This window comes from Myxocyprinus asiaticus, chromosome 12 (assembly GCF_019703515.2).
Source record: "Myxocyprinus asiaticus isolate MX2 ecotype Aquarium Trade chromosome 12, UBuf_Myxa_2, whole genome shotgun sequence".
NCBI lineage: Eukaryota > Metazoa > Chordata > Actinopteri > Cypriniformes > Catostomidae > Myxocyprinus > Myxocyprinus asiaticus.
Window position 1 is genome coordinate 2,963,569 of NC_059355.1, and position 22,696 is coordinate 2,986,264.

Below are 22,696 nucleotides of genomic sequence, written 5' to 3' on the forward strand. Positions count from 1 at the left end.
GGAGAAAAGTGGATAAAATAAATAAATAAATAATAATAATAATTAAAAATATATATATATATAAAAAATAACTTGGATCATGTAATCACCTGACTAGTTTTTTTATATTAATATTTTATTTATTTTTTTATTTATTTAATTATTTTTTAGAAGCTCTTTGCCTTGGTATATACTGTACATCTTGTCATAAGTGATATGTGGTCATTTCTCTGTATTTGTTCTTAATTGGGTCTTATTCATGAAACATACGCAGAAAAAAACCCCACCTCATTCTTACGTAAATTGTCCTAATTAATTGAATCGGATGATTTTCACAGGAATAATTTTATTAAGGAATTACACACAAATTTGTTCTGCTCGTGGGAAGTAAACACAGTGAGCAATAAAATATACAATATACATATATACTGCCAGTCAACGTTTGGACATACTTGATTGGATTTATGTTTCTTATAATCTTAAAAACCTTTTTATATAAAGGTGTATTCTTAAATGATTGAAATTAGTTTTGTAGACAAATCTAAAATGTATTATTATTATGATTATTATTATAAAACAAAAGATATAATTTAAATATGTTTTTAATAGACCAGGACAGGAGGATGGAGTAAAGGCAGTCAACAAGTACCCAGCATGAAGTTGCTTATAAGAATATGATAAGAGCTGTTCTCAAGACAGTGGGGATTTGTTTAACTTTTTTGGTCACTAGGCTACATAATTCCAATACTTCCATTTGAGCTATTTCATATTTCCGAGAACTTCACTTTTATTCTAAAATGTGAAATAATAAAGATCTTGATCGGTATATACAGAGGATAAAAACGTTAGGCTATAGTTAATGGTAAATAGCCTACATTTCGTTTCTGAGAAAAGTCAGGGGACGTTACCATCCCAAACTACAAATACCAGCATGCAACAGAACAAAACACTGCCTCCCCCTCGACTGCTCGGCATGGCTTTTTGGCACTCCCCGGCGGGCGATTGGTGCTGAAAGGCTTCATTGTGACGGGGATTGAATGAGGGGGTGTTTGCGTTTAGTAGAAGTCCGCCAGTGATCATCCACACATCCTGCCCGAGCCATGCGCGTTATCATGCCGCAAACCTCCAGCGGTGCATTTATTGTGCATGATCCAGATAAATGCGCTGTGCTTCTGAACCGCTGAGTGAACGATGCTCCACATCTCCGACTCCGAGGAATGAACGGAGGGCCCGACAGATATGGAATTACAATGTAGGGATGCTATTGTCGAAGTCTCGCCTCTGATACAGAGCTTGCGGGTTTGCATCGATGGAGAGAGCGTCTAGTCGCCAGTGAAAATCGTTTCGCTTGCTTTTTGTCTCTTGGTTACATTTTGGAGTTCATTACATTTTTCGAAAGGGTTTACCGTCGCTGGGCATCACCATCGGGAGCAGACAAAACATGGGGAACGCAGAGAGTATAGATGCTCAGCTCACAGATTTCAGGGCGAGGGGCAACAAACCCCCTAAATTGCCCATGCCGGACCCCGCCGAACTGGAGGAGAGATTTGCAGTTGCATTGGTAATTTTCACTTTTCGTATTTTGTTGCTATTCCCAGAACTGTATCATGTGCACAACTAGTATGGAAGCTGGCAGCCCACGCCACGCCAGCACACGCCTCTATGATGTGGGGTTGGCAGCGAGCGGTGCTTTGATGCGGTTTGCGCGTGCATGATAGCTACTAATTGAAGACGCGCGGGCCCCTTTATTATTTGATCTATTTTGGACGTATTCTTTCTTATGGCGGTGATCATTCTTTAATGCATGATTCAAGGAGTCTGTCCTTAATCCAGCCAGCGCTGCGTGCTCTGTAGGCCACTGTATTCACTGCATTTGCTTTTAAATAGGGATTGCTTTTAGGTGCTGGATTAAACAGCCTGAAAAGTCCACGTATTTAAATGCATTAGACACTGTTGCACTACAGTGTCGCTATGGTCTTCTTGGATGTAATTGCACAACCTGTCTGACTGTTGTCTGTAGTGGGACCTGAGATGCATCATTTTGAGAGTTTGTCTTGCTGAAGGGTTTTGATTAATCTCTCTTGATTCTGTGCTTTTATTTTTCTCTCATTAGAACCCAGCAAAGTCTATTAAAATTGTTAGAGCAGTTTAAGGTGGAACAAATTTCCCCCTCTGAGATCAATAAGGTGAATCTTTGTCTCTGTTTTTGTCTGTATTCAACCAGTGACTTTGATTAGACCCATTTCGTGTAACTACAATACTTTGATTAGTCTGACAGATTCAAAACAACATTCTCTTGATAAGCTTTGGTTGGGAAGTTCTCAAGGCTCTTTAATCAATGCGCTTTGAATGGGTCATCAGTTGCTTATCTCCTCCAAACAGACACGTGTCATTTGCTTACATTAGAACCTTCCCTCAGAGCAGTCATGATCAATTCAGTGCATTGAGAATCCAACTCACAAAGTGTGCAAATCTGCATAACGGCTGTCCGCTTCATGCAAAGTGTGGGCATTTGTGTTTGTGCATGTGAGAGGAGAAATGTTGCGGGGGGAGAGAATGCAAATCATTCAGTGCTACCTCGTTTTCACAGATTTGCATCACAAATTCTGCCTCAGTCGTGTTGGGTTTTTCAGACCAAGTCTCTCCACAAGTTCACGCTGTTTGGTTTCCACTGGAATCAGAGGATTTTCTCCCATTAAAGGGATAGTTCACCCAAAAATGAAAACTCACCCTCATGTCATCCCAGATGTGTCTGACTTTTTTCTTCTGTAGAACACAAATGACGATTTTTAGAAGAATATTTCAGCTCTGTAGGTCCATGCAATGCAAGTGAATGGTGACCAGAACTTTGAAGCTCCAAAAAGCATATAAAGACAGCATAAAAGTAATACATAAGGCTCCATTGATTAAATCCATGTCTTCAGAAGAGATATGATAGATGTGGGTGATAAACAGAACAATATTTAAGTCCTTTTTTTACTATAAATCTCCACCTTTGACCAGCCCCGACCAGTTGGTGGCGATATAAAAGAACAATGTGAATTGCCAAAAAAATAAAAGAAAGTGAAAGTGGAGATTTACAGTAAAAAAGAACTTAAATATTGTTCTGTTTCTCACCTACATCTATCATAGCCCTTCTGAAGACATGGATTTAATCATTGGAGCCTTATGTATTACTTTTATGCTGTCTTTATATGCTTTCTGAAGCTTCAAAGTTCTGGTCACCATTCACTTAAAAATGAAAGGAGACACAAAGCTGAGATATTATTCTAAAAATCTTCATTTGTGTTCAGCAGACAAAGTAAATCATACAAATCTGGGATGGCATGATGAATAAATGATAGGAGGATTTTTCTTTCTAGGCATATTCCTTTAATCATTTAATCGAACTTGAGCCTGTCTTTTTATCTCCAGATAACGCAGTAAGAAAGAAATACCCTTGTTCATCAGGAACTAACAGTATGATTCAGTCAGGTGTCTTCCAACCCTGGTTTTCCACATGACACTTTTTTTTACACATTAATTAAATCCTCCATAATGGTTCTATTAATCCATTACACTGCATAATATTTATACCTAACAAGCTTGGTTATTATGGGTAATAACTGCTATAGAGGGTTTGTCGACATGAAATACTTTGGGTGAAAGAAATGTGACCAGTTACAGTACCAAAGAATATAAAAAGGACATACATCAAATTTCATGGGGAATAGAAGGAAGATTAAATGCTGATGATGTGGTTCTGTATAAAGAATTATTATTAGGCATTTTTGAAGATGTTTGAGCTGTTTCTTCGATCAGAGGTGGGACGAATGTTAAAATTATACCCTGCTGGTGATTTCTTTATTTTTGAGAACATTAAAGAAGAAAAATGAATGGTGTCTCAGGAATTCACTTAAAGGGTGTTTTCGATCAGCATGGTATGTACAGTACAGAATGACTTGACATTCATAAAGTGGATCAATGGATGGAGTGAAAGAAGAATGTTAACTCTCTCTCACTCTCTTTCTGCTGAAGAACTCTATGAACCTTCCTCCAGATAAAGTGAGGCTCCTTCGACAATATGACAACGAAAAGAAATGGGAGCTGATCTGTGATCAGGTGAGATCGACCGTTTACACCCATTCTGCAGAAGCATTATAACCTGCATACTATTCATGAAAACCCCTGCTATGGTCATTCCAGAGGGCTGATGATTATCTTAAAAGACACAAAACAATTTGCAGGAATCTCAGAGCTGTTGTATGATAATTTCTAGTGGCCGCCCAATTCAGTACCAACTTTAGTGACTAAAAGTAATAAATAGAGGTCGACCGATGGTGGATTTTGCCGATACCGATAACTAAGGTGGTGGGAAAGGCCAATAACAGATTAATCAGCTGATAGTTTTCTCATAGAATGTAAAAAAAATAATACAATCTAATTAATTCCAGACTATGACGGGCACAGACACAGAGGCTACAAGAGTCCAATATTAAAGGAATGTTCCGGGTTCAATACAAGATGAGCTCAGTCAACAGCATTTGTGGCATAATGTTGATTACCACAAAAATAATTTCGACTCATCCCTCCTCTTCTTTAAAAAAAATAAAAATAGCAAGAATGGAGGTTACAGTGAGGCACTTACAATAGAAGTGAATGGGGCCAATTTTTGGAGGGTTTAAACACAGAAATGTGAAGCTTATAATGTTATAAAAGCACTTGCATACATTTTTCTGTTAAAACTCATGTATTATTTGAGCTGTAAAGTTGTTTAAATCGTCCTTTTTACAGTCATTTTAGGGTTTGTTTGTTCCATCGTCATGGTAACGAAGTTGTAAAATTGGCTATAACTTTCCACAGAAAAGGTTAGTAAGTGAATTAATTGCATTAAAATAATTTTTACATGCATATTGTTTATGTATTGTGGCTATACTTTTGAAAAAGTGAGAATTTTAACCTCCAAATTTGGCCCCATTCACTTCCATTGTAAGTACCTCACTGTAACCTCGATTTTTGCTTTTTTTAAAGAAAAGGAGCAACAAGTCGAAATAAATGTTTGTGTTAATCAACATTATGCCACAAATGCTGTCGACTGAGCTCAACTTGTATTGAACCCAGAATATTCCTTCAACAAAATCCAAGATACAGTTTATTATTCAACCAAAAACCCAATAATAACCAGAAGGGAATAAAATGAATGTTTGGGGCATTTTGTGGGACTTTTAACTATAAACAAGCCCAAAACACAGGGGACTCTTATTTTGAAATGAGGGAGACTTGGCCCTGATACAATGCTCTAATATATATGTGTGTGTGTGTGTGTGTGTGTGTGTGTGTGTGTGTGTATATATGTATGTATATATGTATATATGTATGTATGTGTGTGTGTGTATATATATATATATATATATATATATATATATATAATTTTTTATTTTTTGACCAGATGAGGTTTAATGAGAAATATGTTTATTATTCACAAAATGAAGTTGAAAATATGATGTATGTGCTGAAGGGAAGGGCATAGATTTTTGCAGATAGCCGATGGTTCCAAAAAGCGACTATCGGCACTGATTAATCGGAAAAACCGATATATCGGTCTACCTCTAGTAATAAATGTCATTTAAATCAGACTTGAAATGTATTAACATTACAATGAACTGCATAAACAGTATAGACCAATCCTTTGGCCACGTCACCACTTATGTCAAACGCAGAAGTGGTGGCAAAAACCATGATCAAAAAGTAAACTTTTATCATATTCCGTTGTTGACTAATGATTTCGAGGGCTTGTAGATGGCTGTGGCTTCAAGCCATCTACCTAGCAGACTGGACTGAGGAGATCATTTCAACATTTGTGGTGAACATTATTAGATGTTTGTTATTAACTCATGTCATTACAATAATTGTATAGGTAAGAATGTGTCTGTATTTACGATGGTTTTGTGTCGTACTTTCGTTTAATCATCTAATCTGTCAAATCTAACACAATGGTCTACCGGCTTTCTGCCACTTACTGCACATGAGGATTGGTCTATAGGCCCAATTATTAACATGACATAGGCTGAATAGGGAAACTGTCACTTTTGAAACACTTTATTAGAAAAAACCTTGCATTAGTATTAAACATATTACCAAGAGACAGATGACTTTGCTCCAAAGGTTTTATTGGATGTACAGCCTTTGACGTCAACATCAAAAGATATGGAAGTCACTGTATTCTCCCTTTTAAAAGTTGATAATCCTATTTATTTAGATGTCCTAACTACAACAAATGACCATAAATGGTTCATTGCATTTTTATTATTTGCCGACCTGCGGCCCATTTATAGACTGCAACCCGTTTAGTCACCATTTATATTTTTTTGTTGCATTTATAATTGTGTATTTCCTGTAAGCCTGTAAAAATGTAACAAGATCCAACTTTAAGATATATGCAGATATAAAGGCTTTGAAGTGCAGAGGAAAGTTCCTTTACCATCAACAGCCACCACTGAGTAAATAGATTCTTTATTAATACATTCTACATCCACCCCATCATGTCACCATGGCCACACTGACGTAAAAGAAGAGAGCATGGCTGACTGTGAAAATGTTTAAGGTGAAAGAGTGTGAAAAGCCTGCCGTCTAAATCATATCATAAATCATATCTCAGTGATTGCAAGACATTTTAAGGCTGAAATGTGGTTTAGAAGGGATTGGCTGAAAGTGAGGCTCTATGTGGAGCTGAATGATTGGGAATCACATCAGAGGATATAGCTGAACAGAAAAGAAGGTTCGCTCTGTAAATGTTTCATGTTGAAGTTGGGGAGGGGTTTGAACTTGCTTCAAGAGGAGTGTTAAATATAAATAATACAACTAAAGCATCATTTGTGTGTCTTCCAGGAGCGGTTCCAAGTGAAGAATCCTCCTCATACATATATCCAGAAGCTCAGAAGCTTTCTGGACCCTGCCGTCACCAGGAAGGTGAGTTCCTAAATGTATGCGCACCATCTCAATGCCCTTTCATCTGCTCAGATCTGGACTGGTAACCCAAAAGTTGTAGGTTCAAACCCTGCCAGCATGATCACGATTATGCTCCTGAGCAAGGCACTTAACGTTGCTGTCCCTGTGCTAGGTGCATTGTAAGTTGGGAGTTCTTTTTATGCTGTACCTAGAGTTAGCCATTGCTCAGTGATAGAGTGTAAACTAGACAACTTTTGAACTTTTGATATTATCATACTAATTTCTGTATTATTATTATTTATTTTCAATGAGGCTGGAATGTTTTAGAGTGAAGCAAACCAACTAATACCAAAAAACACTACAGGATTAATAAAGTCCATTGCTAATAGAGCCGTTCAGTCTGGACGTCAATTTGTTGGCCACTCCGGAAGGCTAATTTGCCATATGTTCCTTTTGGGAATTTCTAATGGACTTTTTGAATAGCTATAAGGAAAGATTTCAGGGAGAGATCATCTGTGTTTGGGAGCATAATTATTAGCAAAGAAATGGTATTAAAAACTGTTGCAAACTTATTTTGGTTTGATCAGTCAATATTGATTTGCATATTAGCCTCCACTTCATGTTTGAGTTATAATTTAACTTGAAGAACAAAATGTGAAAGTCTCTTAAAGGGATAATTCTCCCAAAAATGAAAAACCTCTCATTATTTACTCACCCTCATGCCATCCCAGATGTGTATGACTTTCTTCTGAAGAAACACATATGAAGATTTTTAGAAGAATATTTCAGCTGTGTAGGTCCATACAATGTAAGTGAATGGTTACCAACATTTTGAAGCTTCAAAATCCACATAAATAAGCACAAAAGTGATCCATAAGACTCCAGTGTTTAAATCCATGTGTTCTGAAGCAATATGATAGGTGTGGGTGAGAAACAGATCAATATTTAAGTCCTTTTTCACTATAAATTATCTTCTCTGCTCAGTCAATCTCCACTTTAACTTTCACTTTCCCATTCTTCTTTTGTTTTTGATTATTCACATCCTTCGTGCATATCGCCCCCTACTGGGCAGAGTGTATGATAGAAAATGACATAAATATTGGTCTGTTTCTCACCCACACCTATCATATCACTTCAGAACACATGGATTTAACCACTGGAGTCTTATGGATTACTTTTGTGCTTATTTATGTGGATTTTGAAGCTTCAGAATTTTGCCACCCATTCACTTGCATTGTGAGGACCAATAGAGCTGAAATATTCTTCTAAAAATCTTAATTTGTGTTCTGCAGAAGAAAGAAAGTCAAACACATCTGGGATGCCAGGAGGGTGAATAAATGATGAGAGAATTTTCATTTGTGGGTGAACTATCCCTTAAAGTAATGTTACTCATAAATGGGAAAACTGCTATTCTAAAAACCCATAGTAAATTCTAAGACTACAGATTGATGTTTGTTTTTCCACCAAAAATGATGTCACTTCCTGGGGAATGATGTCATAAGAAATTGACTTTTGTTAGTTAAATGGATATTACAAATGACTAACAAATTGAAACACATTTCAGGTAGAGAATGGGAAAAAAAAGAAGAAAAAATAGCAGGGACATGGCAAAAATATCAACATCCACTCAAACCAAAGTAGTGAAATGAGTTAAAATTAGCAATAAGTTCATGTTATTGTGACATTGTCATAAAATACAGTCAAACTAATTAATATAATTTCCATCTTTTAAAAAGTGTGAACTTAATATTTTATCCAATATATTAAAGGGTTAGTTCACCCTGTGTTGTTATAACCCCATATTATTTTCTTTCTTTTTCTTAACACAAAGGAATATATTGTGAAAACATTTTGTGCTCAGTGATGTTACGGTGACGACCTCTTCAAGCTTCAAAAGGACACAAAGGAATATTTCGGAAGTGTAATAAATTGTTCCATGAGATTGTTATGAAAGCATACGATGAGGTTTGTTGAAACAAACTGAAATCGAATTAATTATTTAGTGAAACTGTTGACCGACCGTTGCTCTCTGCTCGTTCATGAGACTGCACAAGACCAACAGTTCACGCAGCCCCCTCACGACATGGGGCGTTCAAGCGAAAACATAGCTGCCACAGTGATAAGGACAACAGAACACAACACAGCTGCACACAAACCAGAGAACAGAACAGTCTGTAGCTGAAGAATTGATGCATTTCTATGCCCAGCCTTATTTATTTTTTTAAACGGAGTACTTGGAAATCAAACAGAAACCGAGGAGGCTGCAGGCTCACAACGCGATAAAAGGTATATTTTCTATGTTAATGATAGTTTTTGTCCTAACCAGCCATGGCAAGCGACAGGACATTCTGTCGATCACTTGGTTTCTATTTTCAGCATTGCGCTGGGTAAGCCCGCCCGCTGTGAACTGGCACCGGTCCAAAAACCTTCTCATAACAGCATGTCGAAGCCAGCATCTCACAAGCTGGTTAAAAACGTATTGATTTTGGCCAAGAATATTTCACCTACTGAATGTTTTCGCTGAGGTATCGCTCTCTTCAGTCGGAGGTCTGTCATGAATACACACCGGTTCAGAATGGAGAAGAGGTGACAGACATTCCCGCCGCCTCTATCTCTCTGTTTGATTGAGTATTCTGGTCAAATAAATAAGGTTGGACACAGAACTGCATCTATTCTTCAGACATGTTTAGTAAGTTCTGTTCTCTGTTTTGTGTGCAGCTGTGTTGTGTTCTGTTGTTACTATCGCTGTGGCGGACCTGTTTTTAGATAAACAATACGTTTTCAATTGAACGCCCCATGTCGCTGCGTGAACTGTTGGTCTCGTGCAGTCTCATGAATGCGCAGAGGAGATCAACGGTTGGTCAACAGTTTCACTAAATAAAACATTCAATTTCGGTTTGTTTCTCACCAAACATCATCATATGCTTTCATAACACTCATGAGTCTCATGGAATAATTTATTAGACTTCTGAATTATACTTTTGCCTCCTTTTGAAGCTTGAAGAGGTGGTCACCATAAACTGCCACTATATGACATCACTGAGCACAACATTCTTTCACAATTTCTCCCTTTGTGTTAAGAAAAAGAAAGAAAGTCAAATGGGGTTATAACAACACAGGGGTGAGTAAACAATGGCTGAATTTTCATTTTTGGGTGAACTAATCCTTTAAGACATGTGATGGGACATGATAATGTACTGCATTGTAGGAATGCCTCAAGCCATTTTGAATAAAAGTCTAAATGACAAATTAGTAGCCTTAGGCAGTTTTGTAAAAGAGTTTTCTGTCTTGTCTATTTTTGAGCAAATTTTTGCCTTAAATTAACTTGAGTGTTCAGTTTGAGAGGGAGAGAGCTCATATCACCCAACATGTAGTATGGTAAGAGTAACAGAAGTGAAAAAGAAATGTAAATAATTCAAATACATTACTGCATGGGAAATGAAGAGACACCAACCTCTTAAACTTAACATCCCAGCCAAAATGATTAGCAATGCAACTGAAGAACAAATTAAGTGCTTATCGGTGTCTCATATTCAATCAGAAACAGACATCTTTCTCTTTTTCTTCTCAGAAATTTAGAAGGCGTGTTCAGGAGTCAACTCAGGTGCTCAGAGAACTTGAGATATCTCTTCGGACCAATCACATCGGGTAAGTCACATGTCCAATTTGAATCAAACTAATTTGTGTAATAAGGCTTTTCATTTTGCTGTGAGTTACTCTATATGGTAAATGCCTTAAAGCTAGTTATTGTTTTAAGATGTTATGTTCTTTGCTTAGGTGGGTGAGAGAGTTTCTCAATGAGGAGAATAAGGGGCTTGATGTACTAGTGGAGTACCTGTCCTTTGCCCAGTATGCTGTCACGTAAGTTGTTGTTTTCCTTGCCCATCTTCATTTCTCTCCTCTGCTTATATATATATATATATATATATATATATATATATATATATATATATATATATATATATATATACTGTATATACACCGATCAGCCACAACATTAAAACCACCTGCCTAATATTGTGTAGGTCCCCCTCGTGCCGCCAAAACAGCGCCAACCCGCATCTCAGAATAGCATTCTGAGATTATATTCTTCTCACCACAATTGTACAGAGTGGTTATCTGAGTTACTGTAGACTTTGTCAGTTCCAACCAGTCTGACCATTCTCCGTTGACCTCTCTCATCAACAAGGTGTTTCCATCTGCAGAACTGCAGCTCACTGGATGTTTTTTGTTTTAGGCACCATTCGGAATAAATTCTAGAGACTGTTGTGTGTGAAAATCCCAGGAGATCAGCAGTTACAGAAATACTCAAACCAGCCCATCTGGCACCAACAATCATGCCACGGTTGAAATAACTGAGATCAAAATTTTTTCCCCATTCTGATGGTTGATGTTTTAGCGGCACGAGGGCAGGTGGTTTTAATGTTGTGGTTGATCGGTATATATACAGTTGAAGTCAGAAGTGTTCATACACCTTAGCCAAATACATTTAAACTCAGTTTTTCTCAATTCCTGACATCTTAGGTCAGTTAGGATCACTACTTTATTTTAAGAATGTGAAATGTCAGAATAATAGTAGAGAGAATGATTTATTTCAGCTTTTATTTCTTTCATCACATTCCCAGTGAGTCAAAAGTTTACATACACTTTGTTATTATTTGGTAGCATTGCCTTTAAATTGTTTAACTTGGGTCAAACATTTTGTGTAGCCTTCCACAAGTTTCTCACAATAAGTTGCTGGAATTTTGGCCCATTCCACCAGACAGAACTGGTGTAACGGAGTCAGGTTTGTAGGCCTTCTCGGATTGAGGTCAGGGCTTTGTGATGGCCGCTCAGATACCTTGACTTTGTTGTCCTTAAGCCATTTTGCCACAACTTTGGAGGTATGCTTGGGGTTATTGTCCATTTGGAAGAACCATTTGCGACCGAGCTTTAACTTCCTGGCTGATGTCTTGAGATGTTGCTTCAATATATCCACATAATTTTCCTTCCTCATGATGCCATCTATTTTGTGAAGTGCACCAGTCCCTCCTGCAGCAAAACACCCAAAAAACCGTGCTTCACGGTTGGGATGGTGTTCTTCAGCTTGCAAGCCTCGCCCTTTTTCCTCCAAACATAACAATGGTCATTATGGCCAAACAGTACAATTTTTGTTTCATTAGACCAGAGGACATTTCTCCAAAAAGTAAAATCTTTGTCCCTATGTGCACTTGCAAACTGTAGTCTGGCTTTTTTATGGCGGATTTGGAGCAGTGGCTTCTTCCTTGCTGAGCAGCCTTTCAGGTTATGTCAATATAGGACTTGTTTTACTGTGGATATAGATACCTGTCTACCTGTTTCCTCCAGCATCTTCACAAGGTCCTTTGCTGTTGTTCTGGGATTGATTTGCACTTGTCGCACCAAACTACGTTCATCTTTAGGAGACAGAATGTGTCTCCTTCCTGAGCGGTATGATGGCAGTGTGGTCTCATGGTGTTTATACTTGCATACTATTGTTTGTACAGATGATGGGGTACCTTCAGGTGTTTGGAAATTGCTCCCAAGGATGAACCAGACTTGTGGAGGTCCAAAAATGTTTTCTGAGGTCTTGGCTGATTTCTTTGATTTTCCCATGATGTCAAGCAAAGAGGCACTGAGTTTGAAGGTTGGCCTTAAAATACATCCACAGGTACACCTCCAATTCAGCACACCTCCTATCAGAAGCTAATTGTCTAAAGGCTTGACATCATTTTCTGGAATTTTCCAAGCTGCTTAAAGGCACAGTTAACTTGGTGTATGTAAACATCTGACCCACTGGAATTGTGATATAGTCAATTAAAAGTGAAATAATCTGTCTGTAAACAATTTTTGAAAAAATGTATCATGTCATGCACAAAGTAGATGCCCTAAACAACTTGCCAAAACTATAGTTTGCTAATATGAAATCTGTGGAGTGGTTAAAAAATTAGTTTTAATGACCACAAGTGTATGTAAACTTCTGGCTTCAACTAATATATATATGTGTGTGTGTGTGTGTTTATGTTTGGATTAAGCTGCATTAGTTGCCCATTTACTGCTTCAATAAACCTTGATAATGGTAGGGGATGTCACAACTAACTACAGTTGTTGTACAAAAATTGCTTCTCCTCTCTTCTGGGTCCGTAACATTCACTTCTTAGAAATAGAAGAGGGGTTGATCAATTCAATTCCTCAGATATTTAATATAAAAAAACAAGAAATAAAAAAAAAAATCTTAGTGGAAAAAAGAAACCAACAATAGTTCCCCACATAGAATTAGTGCGTCAGGATTAAAAGCGGACTATGGGGATTTAACTTAATGCCTGTCTTAACAGAAGAGTCTTAAGTCTTGACTTGGAGAGTGTGCCTAAGTCCTGTGCCTAGGTCCTACAAAGGCCATTCCAAAGCTTAGTGACCATGTACGAAAATGCACTTCCTCCTCTTGTGGATTTAGTTGTTCTTAAGTTGGCACTACAAACAGACGAAAGCTTTTGCACCTTTAATGGGTGTGAGGGGTAATAAGGTGATAGGTGATCTCTTAGTGGCTAGACCAAAAAGAGCTTTTTGTGTAAGTAACAGCATTCTGTAAATGATACGGATCATAACAGTTAAACAGTGTATAATAGTGTGACGAGGAGGAGGGCGGGGCCTGGTTGTGAATACACATGCCCGGCCACCAATTGGGCTAATCAGCTGAGCAGAGGGATAAATGCGGCAGAACGCGGCAGTTCGGGAGAGAGAGAGCCACATGCAGCTGCCATGTGTGTGTTTATGTTGTGTGTCTTTTTGTTTAAGTTCTCATTAAATATTATTTTGAATGTTCAGCTGGTTCCCACCTCCTTCTTTCCCAACCTTAACCTTGTTACATTGGTGCCGAAGAGCGACGGCTCGGTCCAGTTCTGTGTTGACTACCGGAAAGTGAATGCGGTGTCCAAATTTGATGCTTATCCAATGCCACAAATTGACGAGTTACCCGATCAGTTGGGCGCAGCTCAATTTTAATCGCCGCTGGACTTTAAAAAAAAAAAAAAAAGGGTTATTGACAGATCCCTTTAACTCCATTATCCCGAGAAAAGACACACATCATAAACACACATATGGCAGCTGCATGTGGCTCTCTCTCTCCTGAACTGCTGCGTTCCACCGCATTTATCCCTCTTCTCGGCTGATTAGCCCAATTGGGGGCTGGATGTGCGTAGTCCTCCTCCTCACAAATAATTATTGTGCTGAGATCATCGTATTTTATTTTGTTTTGAACTAGCTGCAGCTCATTTAAGGAGACAGTGCGGTGGAACTATCTGATTTTGTGACCAATGGCAGGGGGGTCCCATGTTCGCCACAGTTTGAAAACAGAAAAAACAAATTGCCAATTCCATTTGGTTACTCTAGTGGCATAAAATAAGACACTTCTTTAACTGTAGAGTGTGACATAACAGTGGAACCATCCAGACAAAGGTTGTAGTAGAACAGCTTATTTCTAGAAGCCCAATAGAGAAGTTTATATATATCGCCATATACAGTATGAACATATTAATAAAAATTATAGTTCATTTATTTTGGTAGATATGTACGTATTAAAATTCTACTGTGATTTGGAAAAATATGTTACATAAATGAAAACAGGCACTGTTTATGAAGATGCATATTAAATGTGTGTTGTACTTCCATTTTATCATAATTTAGCAGAAGGAAAATACTAGACATCCATTAAAGTCCTTAATGAGATCCACCAACTTGAAACATTCTTCTGGTCTTGAGGAAATATACAGCTCTTTGTGGTCTGTAAACAAATGAAAGCGAATGCCATTTTTCCTAATAATATCACTTAAAGGGAGCATGTAAAAATGAGAACAACAAAGGGCCTAAGAAGGAGCCTTGCAGCACGCCATACTTTCTCATTGTTTAATCAGGCAGTTGTTCATTTACACACACAAAGTGGTAGCGATATGACCAGAAGGATCTAAACAAGTCCTATCTACTAAAATATATGATCTATAGTATCAATAGAAAGTTATTTGCTACCTTGACAAGTGCAGTCTTGGTACTGTTGTGGGGACTTAAACCTAAAACATGCAGCCCAAAAACTTTCTATGAACACCATTTCTGACCAAGAAGGTCTAGTACTTTTGACATAAAGAGAAGATTTGAATTAATTATACAATTCACAAGTGCCTGAAAATGGGTTAGTGGGCAACGAGTTTTACGGACGCAATAGGCCTAGCCAGTTAAATATAATAAAACACTCAGGGAAGTACTAGCCAGGGCTTCTGTATTGTGAAATCTGTCCCTATGTGTTGTAAATTGACACGTGTGCGCACGTGTGTGTGCACGTGCACAACTTGGTGATGTCCAGAAAGAGGAGACAGGACAAAAAAGCTCTCAAATCAAACCACTAAACTCCTAATGGCAGCAGCCAAATAAAAATGGTGACTACGGCGCAGGTTAGACATCAGTTATATCAGTAACTGGTTAATACATCATTGGTTCTTGCATGTCTCGTGACCAGACTTCAAACCTGCGCCATACTTGCCATATTTGATTTTTGGCATTTAACAATACTTTGATTTGAGAGTGAATAACAACTGAAATTGCAGTCTGTTCATCACAGAAAGTGATTGAATGTCTTCAGAAGACTTGGAATATAGGGCATGAGGCTTCTACGTTTGTTTTATGGAGGGTTTTAAAAAATATATATATTTCTTTTTTTGGAGGTTGACAGTCACTAATCCCTTTCATTATAAGTCAAAGAGCAGTGTGAAGATCTTTTCAATTTTTTCCATTTGTGCTCAACCTGAAGAAACAAAGAAATAGTTCATCAAAAGAGAAGATTTTGTCATTATTTACTCCACCTCCTGTTGTCCAGAACCCATATGACATTCTTCCGTGAAGCACAAAAGGACTGACAGAATCTGAACGAGTTAATGATGACCATAGGCATTGCTAGACCCTATTTAGGGGCGCTTCAGCCCCTCTAAATTTAATCTTAACCTTCTAATAATTTGTGACTCCGCAATCAACACGCAAATCTGTGATTGCCCATTTTTAGCTCTCTTAAACAGTTTAAACACTGGCAGCACAGCAATAGTGTGAGACTGCTTTAGTCACTTTTCTTACCTGTAAAGACTGACTATGTCCTTGGTTCAACCCGCTGGAGGAATACGGCTCTTCATTAAACCAGTCGGTCATTTAACCTCAGACAGGAATGAGTGGGACATATCCGTCACCTTGTTCGTGAACGAGCGAGGAACAGCAGGATTTATGTGGTTTAATGACTCACTTAAAACACAAAAAAGACATTCATTTGTTGCCACCTACTGGCGTAAAGATGTGATATACAGACGGGGTCACTAAATGAATTACTAAACAAATCTTTTCGGTGAATGGATTCAAAAGACTCGAGTCACAAGTTAATGACTAAGAAACATCATCTGGAGGTCATTAATTCCAATAATAATGACCAAGATAAAGAAATAGTTCACCCAAAAATAAAAATTCTCTCATCATTTACTCACCCTCATGCAATCCCAGATGTGTATGACTTTCTTTCATCTGCAGGACACAAATGAAGATTTTTAGAAGAATATCTCAGGTCTGTAGGTCCTCACAATGCAAGTGAATGGGTGCCAAAATTTTGATGCTCCAAAAAGCACATAAAGGCATCATAAAAGTAATTCATACAACTCAAGTGTTTTAATTCATATCTTCAGAAGTGATATGATAGGTGTGGATGAGAAACAGATCAATATTTAAGTTTTTTTTTTTTTTTTTGTTGTTGCTTGAAATTCATCTACTTGCCCAGTAGGGGGCGATATGCATGAAGAATGTGAATCACCAAAACACAAGAACAAGAATGTGAAAGTGATCTGTTTCTCACCCACACCTATCATATTACTTCTGAAGATATTGATTTAACCACTGGAGTCTAATGGTTAATTTTATGCTGACTTATGTGATTTTTTGGAGCTTCAATTCACTTGCATTGTATGGACCAAAACAGCTGAGAAATTCTTCTAAAAATCTTAATTTGTGTTCAGCAGATGAAAGAAAGTCATACACATCTGGGATGGCATAACGGTGTGTAAATGATGAGAGAATTATAATTTTTTGGGTGAATTATCTCTTTGACATGACATTTATTGCGGTAATCGGTTTTTGTGGTGTTAGATATCAAGTAACTTTAAACTATAGAAATTATGAAATGATTGATAAAACTTTCAATAATTTTGGTTAATAAAGTGTGATTGGTTCGGACAGATGAAACATGTTGCCAATAAATAGACAGTTACGATAATATATGGTTTGTGTATATTATTCTTTAAGTGGTTTTGATTATTTTATAAAACTTTATTAGTGTTTATTATAGAAAATGACAATATTCTAATTAGTTATAGTTTGAAACAAAACACTATCTATGCAACGGAGTGGAATATATTAAATGTGCACATCTCATACAGTAGGGTCAGTGGAGATTTGAAGATTGAAATCCTAAAATCGAGGTGCAGGTGTGTATTGTTTATGCTTTTAAACTCTCTTATTACTCTCAGGTTTGATGGAGATGTAATGGAGAGCACCACAGGTGAGGTGTCTGTGGAGACCCCCTGGAGCAGGTCTATAGAAGATCTCCATGGCGATAGTAATCTACCCTCACCAGTCAGCGGCAGCAGCATACCACGATCCACACGGCACTCCTTAAGGTAAGAACACACATACAAACAAAATCACATGTTCATTATGAAAATCGCAAGGTACTGTATTTTCACAAGACACCCCTTAATATTGAGATATTTGTTTAGGTCGAATACTTTGCCTAGTCGCAGAACTCTGAAGAATTCCCGTCTGGTGTGTAAAAAGGATGATGTTCATGTCTGCGTAATGTGTCTTAGAGCCATTATGAACTACCAGGTAAGCAGATTATTTACACCACCCAGTCAAGTTTGGACACACTGAATTTATGTTTCTTATTATCTTAAAGGGATAGTTCACCCAAAAATGAAAATTCTCATTATTTTCTCACCATCATGACATCCCAAGTGTGTATGATTTTCTTTCTTCACCAGAACACATTTAAAGAAAAATAGCTGAGTAGGTCCTTAAAATGCAAGTGAATGGTGATACGATTTTTGAAGCTCAAAAAATCACAGATAGTCAGCATAAACTTCATCCATATGACTCCAGCGGATAAATTATTGTCTTCTAAAGCGACACGATCACTTTTGGTACGAAAACTGTCAATATTTAAGTACTTCTTTAACTCTAAATCATCGCTTCCGGTCAGCAGCAGTATGCGCATGTGATGTAATTGCCTTGGCATGTGCGACACAGTTGGAAGAGCAGCGCTGTTTACAAGTGAGAAGGAGGAACGCTGTACAGAAGCTTTGTTGGTTTTGGTTTAGATCTGTATTTATCTGTTTCTTTACTCACAATAGTGCGTTTGTGTGCTTATTCTGGATGTCTCAACCGAGAGAAGAACGTGAGATTATGTCTGTAACATGGCAACGTGAATACGTCACACAAGAGACTGCTTGAACTCTACCCTCTCGTGAAGCTTACCGGAAGCGTTGGTTTATGGTTAAAAAGTACTTAAATATTGCTCTCTTTTTTCGCACCAAAAGCGATCATGTCACTTAAGAAGACATTAATTTAACCGCTGGAGTGATTTTTGTTTTTGTTTTTTTCTTTTTTGGAGCTTCAAATGTCAGATCACCATTCACTTGCATTTTAAGGACCTGCTGAGCTGAGATATTCTTCTATTTTTCTTCAAATGTGTTCTGCTGAAGAAAGAAAGTCATACACACCTGGAATATTTTGAGGGTGAGTAAATAATGAGTGAATTTTCATTTTTGGGTGAAACATCCCTTTAAATACCTTCTGTTCTAAACTCTTATTCCTAAAAGGGTTTCATGACATCAGGAATAAAATGTTCCTTGGTCTTTTAAAAAAATAAGAGGTCATTGTACTATAAAAACATACTGTAAGTTTCAGAACTCAAAACTTCCTCCTAACTGCAAGAAGTATATATTCATATTGTGAATGTCACACTGTGGTAGACATTTGCATCTGACCGCCTCCACAACAACACATCAACGCCTAGTTTACCTTTTCACTTCCGTAGCCCCGCCCAGTAGCGGTGAGCAGTGAGAGAGCAGGTCAGTCAAGAGCAGAGAGCCAATCAGAACAGTGGGCATTTACTGTCAAGTCTTAAAGGAGAAGCAGCAACAAAACAGAGCGTTTCTGACAGAGGGTCAGAATGAGGGAGGAAAATGATCATGTTTCACAAATATATGACTAATTTCTGTGCTAAAAAACATAACATAATATTATAAGTGAACCTCAAGAAATATATTAAAATAGTTAAAAAAGGCTTGTCATGACCCCTTTAAATTCTTGAAATTAGTTATGTAGACAAATATAAATATATATTTTGGTGACTGTCATTTTTCTGAAATGTGGAGAATAGTAAGGTGTGTCCAAACTTTTGTCTGAAAGTGTATAGGAATAAAAGTTTTCCCTCAGAGTATCCTTAATTTTTATTCTGCAGGTTTTTCTAATTTATTCAAATCCTTTTTGTGTGTGTTTCTCTGTTATCTCACACACTTCTGTCTTTAGTATGGCTTCAACATGGTCATGTCCCATCCCCATGCTGTCAATGAAATTGCTCTGAGCCTTAACAACAAAAACCCCAGGTAACTACACAAACACACATACACACACACACACACACACACTCTCTCTTTCTCATAACCCTCATGTTCTGCTGAGATGGACTTGATTGGTTTTATGTTTGGCACCCCAGAGATCCCAATGATGTATGTGTAAAAGTGATTTCAAAGTAACCTTTTTGTTACTTTTTTGTTTTGTTACATTTGTTACTTTTCATTGATGCTTCATCTTGCTGTTTACCACAAAGTCCAAATTTTAGAAATGTGACTGGTTTCCATTCTAGGAGTTCGCTTGAAAAGCTGTCAAGTTGACAATTGGTGTATAAGCAGTTCTAATAAGATTAGGATAGTTCAAGCATATTTTTCCAGCTATTAAAATGGTACTGGGGTTTCTGAGACCCCAAACAGATATCTATGTTAACTAGTTTCTATGTGAGGACTTCATCATTGCCCTCAAACATTTCTCCAGTTTCTGTGTTTAAACCTCTCAGATGGTTGATTGGAGCTCTCTTATCGGTCAAGGCTTTCATCCAAACCCTTAGCTGTTGCATTTGATCAAAGCCCTTTTTTTGGAAGGACTGTTCTGGGGTAACTTTAGCTATAAATAGATGAATTGTCTGTCACCTGAGCTGATTAAGGTCAATAGGAGATAACTCTTTTGAGACTGTGATACAGAACCTTTCAAAGCCATAAACAAAACTTTTATGAATAGCTCCTTTTATATGTGGGATAATACCTCCTGTAATTTGTCAGCCATAAACCAGTAGGACCATTTGACCTGCCCCTTGGAGATTTCTTGATTGGTTAAGAGTTGTACTTGGAATCCTTAACTTTTCTTTGGAATGTTTTATCAGAGCTTGTAGCACTAAGAATTTTGTGCAGGTTTGGTTTCTTGAGATAGTGTCCTTTTGACTTTGTTGTGCAGGACCAAAGCACTCGTCCTGGAGCTGCTGGCCGCTGTGTGTCTGGTCAGAGGAGGACACGAGATTATCCTTGCTGCTTTTGACCATTTTAAAGAGGTAAAGAAAGCATATCCTGTTTTCGATCATTTTTGCATTTATAGATTTTATAATAATTGTAATTATTTTTAGTGCTGTCAAAGTTAATGTGTTGACACATTATTTTTAACGTCATTAATAAAACAAATTTATTCACTTTATAATTGAAATAAAAAAGATTCTGTTTTCTGATTTCTAAAAGTCCAATCCAATCCAAAATGCACTGTATTGCTTGTGTTTTAATAAAATGCCTTTACTGTCTTTGATTTTTTCAGGTCTGCTCGGAATCCCAAAGGTTTGAAAAATTGATGGAACACTTCAAAAACGAAGACAACAATATTGATTTCATGGTGGGTCTATATTAGAGCGTTCTCCCCCTCTCCTCTGGAGTGCCTTTTAAACTGACATGGCTTCCTGAGTGTGCTCTGTCTCCACTACTGATGTCACCTCTCATCATCATTTTCCTGTATGTGATTCAGGTGGCGTGCATGCAGTTCATCAATATTGTGGTGCACTCAGTAGAGGACATGAACTTCCGAGTTCATCTTCAGTATGACTTCACCAAGCTCGCTTTGGATGACTATCTAGAGGTATGAAAAAAAGAAGTCGTCTTACCGGGGTCCAAAATTGACTTGAATTATGAAAATGTTCCGGCCATAAATGTGCCGCCTTGAGGCATACTAGATCAAAAATAATAATAATAATTAAAGAAAAATATATATGTATTATATGCTTATAGTAGCTTAGGAGCATATACTAGATAATCTTATAGTAAATGTTTCATGGAAGGAAAAGTCATTAGAAGACGTGCAAGTGTGTTCTTTAGTATATAGTTTGTTTGTCAGATTATCATTCTTAAGGTTTGATTAAACCATGTATTATGTTGCAGTTCCATATAAAGCTGGTTGTTTATTTAGTCAATTGTTTTATCACTTTTACTTAATTTTGGACTCTGGTTCCATTGTACCTTTCAAAGTGTTCAAAGCATCTACAGTACAGTATGTTCTTCACACTTACTCAAAAACTCATGTCATCTGACAAATGTGTGTTTGTTTTCATGTGCACAGAGACTGAAGCACACTGAGAGTGATAAACTCAAAGTGCAGATCCAGGCTTACTTGGATAATCTGTTTGACGTGGGAACGCTTCTAGAGGACGCAGAGACCAAAAACGCTGCCCTGGAACGTGTAGAAGAACTGGAGGAGAGTCTCTCGCACGTAAGCAAAAGCACAGATGCCACACTCTCACTTTGTCTTTCCTAAAACAGACTCCTCCTCCAAGTAATTTGAGAACATGACCGTAAATTCAGTTTTTTCTTTAAAGGTGCATTCAGTTATTTTAGTCCTAACTGAAGTCCCCCCCCCCCCCCCAAGAAATGAATGATACTTTTGAAAAACTTTCACAATCTTTTACACTCATATGAGAGGTCACATCAGTGTCTAATAAAACTCCAGAATTGGAGAATCTGAATGCTGCAGGAGTTTCCCCTGTCTTTCTTTTCTCAATCATTTCTCATTATATCAATCTCTACATTCATAGATGACTGATAAGCTTTTGGAAACAGAGAATGAGGCCATGTCTAAAATCGTGGAGCTTGAGAAGCAGTTGATGCAGAAGAACAAAGAGTTGGACACCGTACGGGTCAGTACAACACCTCTCAAAACCCTGACACTACATTGAAGATCTATCACTTATCAAACACTTTATAGCGACTTGCCAACCTACACATCATTGTTCAGGACTGTCACGATTATGAAATTTGGCTGATGATTAATTGTCAGACAAATAATTGCGATTATGATGATTGATTGTCTCTTTAAGGGCTTTCGAGATTAATTGTCATATAAACTGTCATATTTCTAAGGTGTGCTTTTTATCTGCATCCACATTTTTGCTGCATCCACAGATGCCAGTTAAGACTTTACTATGTAAAGGAGATGCCGTACATCAACACTGTCCAGAAGCACTGCCGACTTCTCTGGGCTCGGTCTCATCTTAGATGGAAAGTAGAACAGCGGAACCGTGTTTTTTGGTCTGATGAGTCCACATTTCAAATAGTTTTTGAAAAACACATCCGTAATACATAATATGTATATATATGTAATTATTATTAAATGTAATCATTATTAACTTGTG

At 37.5% G+C, this 22,696-nt stretch overlaps 1 protein-coding gene across 3 annotated transcripts in view; it reads left to right on the forward strand.

Moving 5' to 3' along the window:
* Positions 1–440: 440 nt before the first annotated feature.
* The window catches only part of LOC127448857 (formin-like protein 2), a 47,398-nt gene continuing 25,142 nt past the window's right edge, over positions 441–22,696 (forward strand). For all 3 annotated transcript variants that reach the window (XM_051711720.1, XM_051711718.1, XM_051711721.1), the window contains exons 1-13: positions 441–1,540; positions 3,997–4,080; positions 6,847–6,927; positions 10,478–10,554; positions 10,684–10,767; positions 17,448–17,597; positions 17,697–17,805; positions 19,510–19,586; positions 20,488–20,581; positions 20,836–20,910; positions 21,040–21,150; positions 21,628–21,777; positions 22,100–22,201. In XM_051711720.1, the coding sequence (XP_051567680.1) occupies positions 1,421–1,540; positions 3,997–4,080; positions 6,847–6,927; positions 10,478–10,554; positions 10,684–10,767; positions 17,448–17,597; positions 17,697–17,805; positions 19,510–19,586; positions 20,488–20,581; positions 20,836–20,910; positions 21,040–21,150; positions 21,628–21,777; positions 22,100–22,201 (1,314 nt within the window). In that variant the 5' untranslated portion in view covers positions 441–1,420. The remainder of the gene's footprint in view (positions 1,541–3,996; positions 4,081–6,846; positions 6,928–10,477; positions 10,555–10,683; positions 10,768–17,447; positions 17,598–17,696; positions 17,806–19,509; positions 19,587–20,487; positions 20,582–20,835; positions 20,911–21,039; positions 21,151–21,627; positions 21,778–22,099; positions 22,202–22,696) is intronic.